At 41.3% G+C, this 14,622-nt stretch overlaps 1 protein-coding gene across 1 annotated transcript; it reads left to right on the top strand.

The window, feature by feature from the left end:
* Positions 1-612: 612 nt before the first annotated feature.
* On the top strand, positions 613-14,571 carry LOC5517963 (GATOR complex protein WDR24). The gene is made up of 25 exons (XM_048723858.1): positions 613-833; positions 1,288-1,395; positions 1,887-2,003; positions 2,576-2,653; positions 2,845-2,951; positions 3,408-3,473; positions 3,898-3,954; positions 5,191-5,322; positions 5,709-5,812; positions 6,101-6,198; positions 6,433-6,649; positions 7,079-7,202; positions 7,611-7,694; positions 7,907-8,066; positions 8,190-8,285; positions 8,472-8,549; positions 9,037-9,131; positions 9,273-9,307; positions 9,509-9,562; positions 9,637-9,733; positions 10,287-10,349; positions 11,159-11,261; positions 11,778-11,863; positions 12,393-12,493; positions 14,026-14,571. Exons 1-25 carry the CDS (start codon positions 809-811, stop codon positions 14,159-14,161), a joined length of 2,421 nt encoding a protein of 806 aa, XP_048579815.1. The 5' UTR covers positions 613-808; the 3' UTR covers positions 14,162-14,571.
* The last annotated feature ends 51 nt before the right edge of the window (positions 14,572-14,622 follow it).

Genomic DNA, 14,622 nt, shown 5'->3' with positions numbered 1-14,622 from the left:
GGCACTGCAAACACATATACTCCTTGATTTAGTTGCTATTGTCGTTCTGTCTATTCTTGTCAAAAATCATAAAACAGTCTCAATTATACAACCTTAAGAACCTTGGGTTTGCTGTTTTCTCTTGTAATCAGACCTTATTTTCCGTTATTCTCTGCGTATTAATAAATCACAGCAAGACCCATTACTCACTAACCCTCACCCTTATTCCTCAGCAAAATACAAAGAAAAGAGGCCTCTGCTAGGACCTGGCAAGAAGTTCGACAAGCGACTTTTTGACCGCGTGGGGCCCGGGCCCATTTCTTTCAGCAGCCAAACATACAGTAAATGTATGAGACATGACTTAAAATAAAGGAGAAAATTCTGTCCCTGGCTAGGCCCCTGAAAGGGGTGAAAACAAGAAGGGTAGAAGAGGGAGGGAGGGCTCTCTGAGTTTCTTTTTTATCTACACATTGAAATGCCTGCTTCTACATGTGGTTCCTGGGTACCAGAGGCTCCAAGCTTCACTTTCAAAGAGCAGCTTCGCTCAGTCGTCTTTGGAAGTGAAGCTTGGAGCCTCTGGTACCCAGGGACCACGTACATGCCGACATGGGTTCGCTGTGTTCTCGTCACCAGGCTTACTCGTTGTATCCAAAATGGCGGAAGAAAGTGTCTTGATGGCGCCTAACTTTCAAGTCTTCATCGCTACTGAATAAAAGATTGAAGCAAACTCAATCAGTCCAATATGCAATGCTCCGTCGTTTTACTAGATTGTTGTTGCCACCCTGTTGAGGATTTTTTTTATTTGCACAACTGATGAGCCCGAGAAGGGATGTCGAAAACACTTCTAGAGAAAGGTAAGCTTTTGCACCAGCCAATGTGACCAACCCCCGCCCACTTGAAAATGGCATGCCAGAAATGTCCGTAAAACAAGAACCACCGTATTGATAAAAGCGGCTAAGTAAAATTCCGTATAAATATCCTGTAAGGTCAGGCTGCTGTCACAAGGGATCCCATATCTGTCACTGTCTCGCTTGCTAACAGGCAGCACAAGACTACTGTCTGTAGCTTTTAAAGGAATCTATGCGGACATCTATGTTGATGAAAAAATTCTTTATAGTGAAAAATAAAACAACAGATCTTGTAATATTGTGTTTTAGTATTCCTTTATGTTGTAAAGTGGCCCATACATTTCTTTATAGAAGTAGCCTTCTGAACCTTGACCTATGGTTTGCTTGTAAATTGAAGCAAGAAAAAATCTACCGTTTGTGCAAAATAACTGTAAAAAACTTCAGGATGTTGCTTTACCAGGCGTACTGTCGTCTCCAAGTGCCACAACATTCTGCACTCTTGATGGGCCAATTAATGCGTTCTGCTCATCCAAAGATGGATCCCAAGTAGCTGTAGCAGGAAGAAATGGTAACAGCTTCTGTGTCTTTGTCACCTCGTCTTTGTCATCACACCCAGTGATGCCCTTGTCTTAAGTCCATTTATCTTTATCTTGGTAACTTTTTATGTATCTTGTTTTTGTGTTTATCAGTCAATGAATACAATAGAAGTTAATAAACCACTTGATTTTAAACATCCTTAGTTTGTGAAGAATTTGGCTCAATATTTTTCTATTTTTGATTCAGTAATTTTTCATGTAAGCTTTCATCTCAGGAATAATTTTTGATCAGCTAAAAATCCGGAGAACCAGGAAACAATACCAATACCCTTGAGGCCCAAGAGAAACCTCTGCCAAATTGATGTCCCTCTGATAAAGAAGTATAATAGGTTATTAGCTGCATTTAAGTGACTGTATAGGGCTATAAACTTGATTCTATTAATTCTCTCATATGCAAATTACCACAACAGGGAAAGGGTTGAGCAAAAGCAAATAGTTCTTGTAATCTCTGTAATCATTTCAGTTTTCAAGATCGTCTCAATTGACCAAGACAACAAGTTCCAGGAGAAGATTAATTTGCGTGTTGGAAGAATCAATCTAAATTTTAGTATCACTGATGTACAATGGCATCCAGTAGAAGGTATGATGCGTAAGCTTGAGTGTATGGGCTTGTCCTTAAGACAACCTTTTTTGTTTGCTGGATTGCCAGTAAATTGAGCCAGGTAATTACTGGTCAAGAGGTACATCTGAGAAAGGTGCTAGACACATAGTTGCTTCCATACATTTTGTCTAAAATTCAGGTCTGTAGGAGTAGTGGAGGTGAAGGGGATTCAGCAGCTGATAACCTGCTTGGCTTCCCTCTTGTTATAACTGTTCTGTTTGTTGGCAGATAAATATGGTCAATTGCTCTAAGGTCAGACATGAGGCTCAAGTTTCAGATTTCTAGGAAGCATCAGAATATATATTCTACATATGTAGTTGTAATTATGTGACATTTTATTTTTCTCAAAGAAATAGTGCACATCCACTTATTTTCAACCTTGTGAGAGTATTTTCGACCTTTTGAAATATGACAAAAGTTTTTAAAAATAAGGAGAATGGAAATGTCAAAGATACTGGCTCGTTCTCAGCCTGATCTCTTTGATGATGTAGCAATATTGTTATTTTGCTAAAATCGATTTTTTTCAATAGTATTTTTTTCATCATTTTCAGATCACATCCTTGCGACTGCTGCTGGTAATGGAGCTGTTGTCATATGGAATCTCAACAAAATCACCAAGCAAAAACAAGGTGGGCAGTAAACAACTTAAAAGCCTAAGTGGGCTTGGATACTCTCTGGCATTGACTTGATTTCACTTCATTGAAATTATGTGCATTGTGTATCAGCCATATCATTGACCATTGGCTCATTTTCTTAATCATCTATTTTGACCTTGACTTGAAATGATACAAAGGGATACTAAAACCAGATTGGTTTTTAGAACTGGTGTTTTATGAGCACAAGAGAACAGTAAATAGGATCAAGTTTCACCCTCAAGACACCACACTCTTACTGAGTGGTAGCCAGGATGGGACTATGAACTGCTTTGTAAGTCCTTCTCCAGATAAGAGCTTAGAATTATTATTGCAATATGGAAGTTCAAAATGCAATGGAGACTATCTTATACTTCCATCTATCTTCTGGCCACACCCAGATGTCAACAGTCCTACTTGAATGCTAGGGTTTTATTAATAATATTATCTAGAACACTCCTACTGCAAATACAATAATGCAACAAAGAAGCAAGAAGTAACCTATAAGTATTCTTTTAATTTGTAACAACGAGGCCACACAATTATTCTAGTTAGAATTTCAGCAGCTGATGACAAATTTTATCCTGAGCTGAAACTCTAGACTCTGGCTTGGAAGCTGAAAATGTTTGCCAGTTACATACCTGAACTTAGCCAGGGCTGAAACAACAATTAATTGTTCCATGTTAACAGCTGAATTATTAATATTGTGCACATCACCCGATTACTCACATCAAATTATTCTGTTTATCAGGACATAAGAAAACAAAGCGTGCTTTTCTCAGCTCATGGAAAGTCCGAAAGCATCAGAGATATTGAGGTATCAAGATAGTATGATTGTATGTTGTGTGCAGCTAGAATGGGAGTGATAGCAGTTCAGGGTTTGACATGAGTTGAATCTCTTTTTTCTTTGGTTTACTGTGAGGGTTTTTACAGCGAGGGTTTTTCAGTTTTCCTCCCTCCCCCCAAATCATGTGATCAAACGTAAATCATACCATTGGGGCATAATGCTTTCCAAGTTGACATACAGTATCAACCATGTCTTATCTGCACTCTCAAACTTCACCATGCCAGCTGCTAAAAAGAAGATTTTAAAAGTTTATTTTTTGCTTTTGAAATACTTGCGGTTGATGTTCTGTCTTATCACCAGTTTAGCCCATTTGATGGCTTACGGATGATGTTCTGTCTTATCACCAGTTTAGCCCATTTGATGGCTTACGGTTGATGTTCTGTCTTATCACCAGTTTAGCCCATTTGATGGCAAGCAGTTTGCCACTGCCTGTGACAATGGAAATGTTCAGGTAGGTCATACAGTACTTGTCTTTGGTTTTGTTCCCACTCAAACGGACACAAGACATGTCCAAATTGTGAAGACTCATGGGAAAATCCGGAAAGCCTCGCAACTTGCTAAACACAACTCACAAGTTTTATCTTATGAACAGGGCTTCTGGAATTACGCGCTTGTGCGGAAGCGCGTAATTTGGCTTTTTCCGCGTAATCTGTGTAATCCACAAATTTCCACGTAATCCCGCATAATTTGGCTAAATTTTGAAAGGCAAAACATTTAATTGCACAGCTGATGGGTTCTTACCTCTATTTCTCGTAAAAAAAAAGAGAGAGATTCTTCGTAAGATTGTGAAGTTTCGAACTGAATTTCGAAAACAAATAAAATGACTAGGAGTTCTTTGCTAAACCGCGAAGGCCTAGGACTTATAATAAAATACATTTTTTTTAGGCTGGTAGCTAGGAGCCAATGAAAACTTGCCTAAGATATTTTCACGCAAAAAAAATAACCTTTTCAAGTTATTTCGTGCGTTTCTTTGGTACAAAATGTAGTTTGGGCATAACAGTTGATATTTCGTGTAATTAAGCGCGTAATGATTGATTTTCCGCGTAATTTAGCGCGTAATTTATCCTGTATAAACAGAATAGCGAATATCAAGTTGATCCTTAGTCGGCACTACGATTTTTTCATTACAACAGTTTTTTTTTAACCAGCGTGGAGCGTAGATAAGTCAAGGTAACCAATGAGCATCTCATACCAAAGCCAGTATCATCTCTCATTGATCGCACTGAAATCCCACCGAAAATGATTACGAAATAGTTAGTATTATATACCGATGGATTTAAGTTACAAAGGAATTCATAGTGTGTTTGGTTCAATAAAAGCTACGGTTTTGTCTTGAATTCTTGTCATTACGGCTTTTTTAAAAGAGTACCAAAGCACCTTGACAATCTCTCACAGATCATACTCTCTCTCTCGAATCACAAAAAAATAAATATGAAATAGTTAGTCTGGTAATTTCAAGGATCAATAAAAGATATCTAGGGTTTTCGTAGTGTATTCGGGGAATAAGGACAACAGTTTTTGACTTGAACTATCCCTCAAGAGGCGATTGGTAATAGCGCTATTGTCTTGATGTAGCGTCTTAGCGACTTTGCCATTCGATTTCCTTGCTGGCTGTATGTCTGTGGTAACTAATGTGCAAGATATAATCCTACTGCAACTCATATGAAATTTGTCAATTGAATTTTAGCTCTGGGATATGAGAAGAACTGACACCTATTACCATCAGTTCATGGCACACAATGGACCAGTGTTCACTCTGGATTGGCATCCTGAGGACCGTAACTGGATTGCTACTGGGGGCAGAGATAAGTGTGTTAAGGTGAGTCTTAGGGGTGTAGCCAAATACAGGCATGGTGGGGGTACAAGCATAATGGAGGGGGATTGGCATGGTGTTACAAGGGATATTTATATATTTGTATGATGTGTGTTCTGTGTTCTGATGAGCTTCAAAATTTTATCAATTATTTTATTTATAAATATAATTTAGCAAATGAATAGGAACAATATATTATCATTAACAATGTATTACTAATCTATTCTTTATAATTATGTACATCAGCTAGCCGTGGATGAGTAGTAGGTAGTACTAGTAGATGCATAGATATAAAAGATTTGTACTATTGGATATGTATTTAAAATAATTTCATGAATGTATGGTTTTATTATACCTTTTTGTAATATTTTGTTAACTCCTGTTTTGTTAAGGTGTGGGATGTGCAAGGGAAAGCGACACCTGTGAACAACATCCAAACCATCTCATCTGTATCACGAATCAAGTGGAGACCTCAGAAAAAATACCAAATAGCAAGGTATATACTTGCTATTGAAAGTTTCATCAGAATTCTCTGTGATTTACCTTGAAACAATCCATCACAAATAAAGTTTTCCGATATTTTTTTCGAGGGGAAGGGTGGTGGAGCTTGACACTCAGCGATTTTTTTGTGTGAAAAGCAGCAATGCAAAGTAGCCCAATATAAACTCTAAGGACTGAATGCACATGTCCAACCAAAGTGATGAATATATACTCAAACTGGATTAGATGAATACTGTTCCTGAAATGCATTGCTTATCACTATTTTTGATGTTTTTGTTTCCAGCTGTGCTCTTCTCGTTGATTTCGATATCCATGTTTGGGACATTAGGCGGCCCTACATACCCTATGCCACTTTCAGTGAACACAAGGACGTGCCAACAGGTGATGAGATAACTTCCATAGTGATAAATGGTAGTATATGGTAGTCGATCTGTGGTAATGGTTTAAAAACAGTTAATTAGATGTTATAAGAGTGGGTACGTGACATGTAAAACATCCAACAGAGGCAATAATTACATTCAGTGTCATCATTTATGCATTTGCAGATTTGATTTGTTCCGCGAGTCCTGCACATATGTTCAGTATGATCATTCTTTAACTATTTGTCTTTTACAGGAATTATGTGGCGTCAGACAAGTCGTGGCAAGGACCCCCATGTTTTCTTGTCTTGTTCTAAGGACTGTACCTTATACCAACATGTGTTTAGCGATGCATATCACCCTGCGGACCATGCACCCCCAATGGCTGTTGCACTAAACATCAGCGGTGATATCAGCTTTGCCATGTGTGATAAATCAATCACTAACAACACTAAAAGCTTTCACACTAAAATGTAAGAAAAATGATTTTTTTTCTCTAATTTTATTTTAATTGTTAGATGTATTATGATTCACACAATCACAGGGTGATGTACCAATGTGGTATTGCTTTCATAAAATCTTGTTTACTGCCTATTCTTGTGTGCTTCTCGTGGTTGACCTTTATTTTTGTAATGAAAAGAATTTGATTTTTCTGTCTGTGGCCTTATTTGCATCTCTCCTTACAATTCAAATTGTAGAATTATGGAAAATGTACTTATAGCAATTTCGAAATGATTACATATTGAAAAACGAGAAAACATTCTTCCTTGTTGTGAAATTGGGTGTGTGCTCGCCCAGTTAAGTTTGTTGGAATCAAGATTGTTTTCCCACATATAGCCATCAACATTTTGATGTCTATATCTTTTAAGATATATTAAAATTAGATAATGATATTTCCTCAGTCGCACCCCAGTACAGTTGTCAAATCAAGGTTCATTCACTCGAAAGCTCCCAGATGCACCGAGTGACCACTTCACTTCTAGAGCAAACAGCAGCCTGTTTGTCTTCTCTGAGAAAGACTCTACAGTGAGTATATGGCATTTATTCCATGGATGGGGAGCTATTGGTGTGGACAAAAGGGTCAGAGAAAGAAAGATATTTTTCCAGGATGCTGTGTTTTAGCTGTATGAAATCGTGTGAGGCTTTACTTCTCAATCTAGGTTACCAGGGTCTCAATCCGGATTAGTTAAGGTTGGAATTAAACCCTGGATGTCTACTTTGTGGACTGTAGATTTCTTGTCTTCTCGGATAAGCTGGACATCATGTGTCTCATCCAAATCCCCAAAAACATGTTCTGGGTGCATAAAAGAACAGCTAGGGGTACAGGCCCTATCTATAAGATTAATAATTTGGAGAAAGAGTGAGATATTTTGTTGAGACCAACCTCAACGATGTGCTACCATTTTACTTGTCTTTGTCTTCATTCGTCACCAGACTGACTCCCAATTCAAAGTTCTGGCAAAGAGTTATAGGTTAAGTGGGCGCCCATTTGCTGAGCTATGTGAACACAACAGTAATGTGAGTACTTTATTGTTTTATTGTCCAGCCAAACTGCTAGCTCTTTTTCTTGTGACGTGTGACGTGTTTGAGGGGTATTTCTAATACACTTATATTTAGCTGTAACTTATCCAAGCATGGTTGGATTTAGTTGCATTGTGAGAGAATAATTTTCTAAAGGCTGTACGGTGTAGTATACCACAGGTGACCTGTTTTTATTTCTTTTATCCCAGGTTGCCAGCAGTCTTTTCTTATACAAGCATGCGCAAACCTGGTCCATCTTAAAAACCTTGTACACTGATGTTGGAGACCTTGGCGAAACGGTTTTACCGAAACCTTCCTCGGCTGTAGGACATGCAGGGGGTCTGGGCCCTACCGCTGAGGCCCAGCCTGGTATGGTGTGGAGCCTGGAGCCTAATATTGGTTTCCCAATGCATGCACTGTATTTGTTCTTGTGCAAAAGAAAAGATAAGCAGTTTTGAATTGTGAACTGAAGGTTTATTATTTGACCAACAGGTTCACTTCACTCATCGAATCAGGCTACATTTGTGAACCCTAAATCTGCTGTCGATACAGTGGTACTTGCAAATCCAGATAATTCTGCACTGCAAGGTCAGCATTCCCCCCCCCCCCCCCCAAATGTTGAAGTTTACTCCAAACTTTAAAAAAGTAACACAAAGTGATGACAGTTTGATTGATACCAACATATAGAATCTGAACATCCAGGACACACGGAGGTGTGCTAGTTCGTTAATTCCATCATATAGAATCTGAACATCCAGAACATTTTGTCATTAGATGATGATGACACGTCATCGTCAAGTAGTCTTGAAGACAATCCCAAGCTCATGAATATTGCAAGCGGTGGAAACGCAGGTAGTGTACTTGTAATGGGAGGCTAAGGGGGTTAGTGGTGGACGAGCTGTTCGGCAGAATTCCAAGCCTGCTAGCCGGCTCTCATTTGGGTTATTCCAAAATGTTTTTTTGTCAAACTCATGAAAGCCAAGCTTCACTGGAAAGCTAAAACAATGCAATTCACAGTGCAACATTATTTTTCTCTGAATAACCCCAAATACGAGTAGGCTACAGGCTACATAGTTTCAAGCTCATTATCTGTAATGTAGTTGACCATACAAGGAAGATGTGAGTAACTTTTGTCTTTTTAGGGGGTTGGGAGGAGTGGGATAAAAAACTACCTTTTTCCCAGAATTTAGGGTAAATCTACCTCTTCAGAAGAATTCGAAACTTTTGAGATGTTGTAGAAAGATGGGATATTCATTTAAGGGAAAGATTTGGGCAACTCTTTCTCAAGGGAGGTGTTGAGAATTGTATTTTGGCTGAGCGAGCACCTGTTTCTTTTTAGATTTTTTATTTGGGGAGGAGCAGGATGATCCAAGTTTTTATTTTGAGGAGCCAAGTACACTGGATGGAACCGGCCAAGACTGGACATTACCAACCGTACGTACTAGACCTTCCCCGTGTTGAGCTAGTTACCATTGTAATTCCTTTTTGAACCGAACAAGAGCCCTCCCACTTGAGATGACATGGTAGGCCATTATATTGCATTCTAACCTTTCTCTTTTGGTTATTCCATCTCAGGAAGCTTTCCAGCCACGTCAAATAATCACAGAAAGGTAGACGATTATGTTAAACGTACGTGTTTCCACTTTATGTTCCAGTTATGTTCCCTTTCTCTTTTGAGAACTTCATATATTAATGAAATGTAAATGTTGCGAGAGTAAGGCCATATGAGGCATATGATTTACAGTACAATATTAAATGTATGAAGCAAATCGAGGGTTACCGAGGGTTCGAGTAATCGTTGTAATCTGCAGACCGACATCTCCTTCGTTGGATCCAGAGCAAGATCGTGCGGAGTCCCCTACCAGGTACTGTACGATATCATATCTTTCTTCTGTCCACTCTACGCTTCATATCTAATTATATAATGGGTGCCTTGTAGTGGCGTCGATTCCGAATCTGCGTCCGTCCAGCGGAATACCGTAGAAGCCGGCAATCAGGAGCCACGTGCGCGAGGGACTTGCTCGACCCAGGCCCTGGCAAGTAATTCAATCAACCATATACCACACCACAGGCTTCCCATCCATTCGCCACACAAGATACCACATTACCACTTTCACTCAACGCTACAAGAGTCTGCAAAGAATGTCACTACCACGCGGACCGGTGGTAGCCCGGTGAATGACTACCAAGACAAAAAAAACTAAATTTTGTTTAATTCTGACGCTCAAACGCGCTGCAACCACTATATCTAGCCAACAGTGCTCTGTTAGCGGCTATTCTAGGGGATTTCTAGATTAAATTAATTGCAATTAGGAGTACAAAAGAACGAAACAAAGCAACTTGAAACAAACTCACCGAGCTGTCGGCCATTGTCAACCATGTACAAGTGAAAACGTGTGTGGTCGTGACCACACAGGGATACCGTGGCATCGGTAACCACAAAGAACCATTCCCATAATGCTAGAATGCGAGAACTTAGACTTGGTCACCTCAATACTTCTACCCCTCAACGCTAAAAGTGACCAGTACCACAGTGCTACAAATTAATCTGCAGTGGCTAATAATGTGTCACCTTTTTTTCTGTTTTAGTTTCTACCACAGTGGGATTTCTCTCATTTAGCTGTGAAAGTGTTACAGCATTTTGCCGAAGAGGTACTTTTCACTTTTTGCTTTCGTATAGAGATTGGCAGGTCAATTGTTCTTCTTCTTTACCCATAGCCCGAGTATCTGGTGATTTTGTTTTTCAAAAGTTGGAGAGGAAAGTAAAACTACGCCTGACACAAATACTAGACGCGACACCTGCCACCCCTTTTCAGGCCGCTGTCAAAACACATCGGCTGTCAATTGTCCCTCTTAAATGACTCGCATGGAAGTACAATCAAATGCACGAATTGAATTATAAACGGTATTTATGTGTAGCAAACCTACAGTGGTGTTATATGTAGGGTAATCATTTTGGTAACGACGAACCAGGGGAAAGAAAGCGAAGAGGAAACATCTTCAAGGTATAAACTTCAAAAGGAAGGATATAAAGAACCTGACACTCGGGCTAAATGCATGTTGATAAGTACATGTTGAGTGGCTCATTTTGATTTGTGCATATCGATAAGTGCTTGGTGATTGATACATGGCGATGAGTTAATGTCGATTGTTTTGTTTTGACTGGTGCATGTTGATTGGTTCATGCTTATTCTTTAATCTTGATTGGCTTATGATTTGGGGGGGGGGGGAGCACAATACAGAAACATTAAGAAAATATTAGGGGGGTACAGCCACGCCCCTCCTGGTCATTTCTCTATATTTTTGGAAATATTGGGGGGGGGAGGGCACGTACGGCCCTGTTGGGGCATACTTATTGGCGCAAAGTGGTTGACCCACCTTGATTGGTTCAATTTAGTGGTGCGCGTTATTTGTAAAACTCTTGTGAATAAAATTGTTCAGATCGTGTTTTCTCATCCTAGGGTGACATCCAGATGTGCGTATCACTGTTGATCGTACTTGGCGACAAGATCCGCAGCAAGATTGACGAACAGACACAGGAGCAGTGGCTCATGTCCTATATCGGTAAAGTTTATTGGAGAGAGCTCGCTGCAGCAAGTGGTTTGCCTCTGATTTATTGGGAGCCTAGGTGGCGCAGATGGCGGAGCGTCGCTCTGTTGTGCCTCTGCCTTTACCACTTGGTTTTTGGTTCGATTCCCGGTTCTGACGTGAGTTGAGTTGGTTGGTCTAGCCTTTGCTCTGAGGGTTTTTCTCTGGGTTCTCCGGTTTTCCCCCCTCCACAAAACCAACAATTTCGATCTTAGCTGTGATCCGTGGTCAGACATGAGTTGTATGGCGGCTGCCTGAGGCGCCTTACCATGCCTTCAACTCGACCACGTCTGAATCTGCGCTCCAATAATTGAGCATCTAGCAGCAATGAGAGTGATCAACTACTCCAAGTTATGTATTCATTCATTCATTCATTCATTCATTCATTCATTCATTCATTCATTCATTCATTCATTCATTCCATTCATTCATTCATTCATTCCATTCATTCATTCATTCATTCATTTATTTATTTTGTCTCATTCCTTCCAGATCTCCTGACAGGGCTAGAATTATGGTCAATCGCGACAGAAATAACCAAGCTGTCTGGCCTGTCTGCAGTCAGCACCATTAACCAGGTAATGATGCGACAAGAGCAAGTTAGCTAATAACCAGCACCATTAACCAGGTAATGATGCGACAAGAGCAAGTTAGCTAATAACCAGCACCATTAACCAGGTAATGATGCGACAAGAGCAAGTTAGCTAATAACCAGCACCATTAACCAGGTAATGATGCGACAAGAGCAAGTTAGCTAATAACCAGCACCATTAACCAGGTAATGATGCAAAAAGAGCAAGTTAGCTAATAACCAGCACCATTAACCAGGTAATGATGCGACAAGAGCAAGTTAGCTAATAACCAGCACCATTAACCAGGTAATGATGCGAAAAGAGCAAGTTAGCTAATAACCAGCACCGTTAACCAGGTAATGATGCGACAAGAGCAAGTTAGCTAATAACCAAGTTACGAAATCTGCTCGGAGGAAAGACGAGAACCACATCAAACTCAATTCATGTCATATCCTTGACTAGTGACAGGAGAATTGACCAGGATCGAAAGATTTGTCTGTAGCTATGTACTGACTACATTCGTCTTCTCCGACAGGCATCCACCACTGTGTACGTGGCATGCGGACGATGCAACAAACCTTTGTCGGGCTGGTTCTGTACCCGCTGCCAGTCTCTTACTCAGCCCTGCTCCATATGGTAAATAGCAATCCTGAAAATCGCTTATTAGATCGGCGAGGGCGTGTTAGCATTAGTGTTAGGAAACATCTCTGTTCACGTGGATTTGGCTTTCTGTTTTCACCTGTTTGTTCGCGTGTTTTCACCTGTCTGTTCGCGTGTGTTCACCTGTCCGTTCGCGTGTGTTCACCTGTCCGTTCGCGTGTGTTCACCTGTCTGTTCGCGTGTGTTTACCTGTCTGTTCGCGTGTGTTCACCTGTCTGTTCGCGTGCGTTCACTAGTCTGTTCGCGTGTTTTCCTATGTCTGTCCGCGTGTGTTCACCTGTCTGTTCGCGTGTGTTTACCTGTTTGTTCGCGTGCTTTCACCTGTCTGTCCGCGTGTGTTCACCTGTCTGTACGCGTGTGTTAACCTGTCTGTTTGCGTGTGTTCACCTGTCTGTTCGCGTGCGTTCACCTGTCTGTTCGCGTGTGTTCACCTGTCTGTTCGCGTGTGTTCACCTGTCTGTTCGCGTGTGTTTACCCGTCTGTTTCTCGTGTGTTCACCTGTCTGTTCGCGTGTGTTTACCCGTCTGTTTCTCGTGTGTTCACCTGTCTGTCCGCGTGTGTTCACCTGTCTGTTCGCGTGTGTTCACCTGTCTGTCCGCGTGTGTTCACCTGTCTGTTCGCGTGTGTTTACCCGTCTGTTTCTCGTGTGTTCACCTGTCTGTTCGCGTGCTTTCACCTGTCTGTCCGCGTGTGTTCACCTGTCTGTACGCGTGTGTTAACCTGTCTGTTTGCGTGTGTTTACCCGTCTGTTTCTCGTGTGTTCACCTGTCTGTCCGCGTGCTTTCACCTGTCTGTCCGCGTGTGTTCACCTGTCTGTACGCGTGTGTTAACCTGTCTGTTTGCGTGTGTTTACCCGTCTGTTTCTCGTGTGTTCACCTGTCTGTTCGCGTGCGTTCACCTGTCTGTTCGCGTGCGTTCACCTGTCTGTCCGCGTGTGTTCACCTGTCTGTTCGCGTGTGTTTACCCGTCTGTTTCTCGTGTGTTCACCTGTCTGTCCGCGTGTGTTCACCTGTCTGTCCGCGTGTGTTCACCTGTCTGTTCGCGTGTGTTTACCCGTCTGTTTCTCGTGTGTTCACCTGTCGGTCCGCGTGTGTTCACCTGTCTGTTCGCGTGTGTTCACCTGTCTGTCCGCGTGTGTTCACCTGTCTGTCCGCGTGTGTTCACCTGTCTGTTCGCGTGCGTTCACCTGTCTGTTCGCGTGCGTTCCCCTGTCTGTTCGCGTGTGTTCACCTGTCTGTACGCGTGTGTTAACCTGTCTGTTTGCGTGTGTTCACCTGTCTGTTCGCGTGCGTTCACCTGTCTGTTCGCGTGTGTTCACCTGTCTGTCCGCGTGTGTTCACCTGTCTGTTCGCGTGTGTTTACCCGTCTGTTTCTCGTGTGTTAACCTGTCTGTCCGCGTGTGTTCACCTGTCTGTTCGCGTGTGTTCACATGTCTGTTCGCGTGTGTTTACCGTTTTGTTCGCGTGTGGTCATCGTCTCTTTAGTTATGTGATTTTTTTCTGTTCCAGCCACCTGTCCGTGAGAGGTCCATACGTTTGGTGCCAGGGTTGTGGTCATGGCGGCCACTTGGACCACATGAAGCAATGGTTTGATGAGCAGATATGGTGCCCTGCTGGCTGCGGTCACGTGTGTGAGTTTATTTAGATTACACGCGTAGAAAGCAGTGAAAGCTGAGACTAGTGATGGGAATTTAGACACGTGCCAGATGAATGAACCTGCGATCAACTCGGAAGCAATATTAAGCTCTATTATATAGAAAAAATCAACCGGGAATCAACCGGCCTGAAACTAATTAAAAACATGTCACATCCGGCTAATGAACCACACCAGTGAAAAACAAAGATGGCGCTTACTTATTGTGAGTATTTCGCAGCTTTATTTATCTTCAATGTTTCTGTTAGGACGCGAACGGCCTCAATCATACAGCCAAATTGTTTCAAAACAATTTTAATTCAAATATTCAAACTGTATGATAATGTTCAACAAATAGAGAAGCAGTGTAGGATATTTTTTTCTCTGAGACTTTTGGGAAATAAAAATTACAATTGTCTTTATTATGGTTATTTTCTTGTGAGGAGTACACAGACCGTTATTACCCTTATCAT

The sequence above is a fragment of the Nematostella vectensis genome, chromosome 2, assembly GCF_932526225.1.
Source record: "Nematostella vectensis chromosome 2, jaNemVect1.1, whole genome shotgun sequence".
Lineage (NCBI taxonomy): Eukaryota > Metazoa > Cnidaria > Anthozoa > Actiniaria > Edwardsiidae > Nematostella > Nematostella vectensis.
Note: the sequence above shows the minus strand (reverse complement) of the source record. Positions and strands in the feature narration are given on the sequence as shown.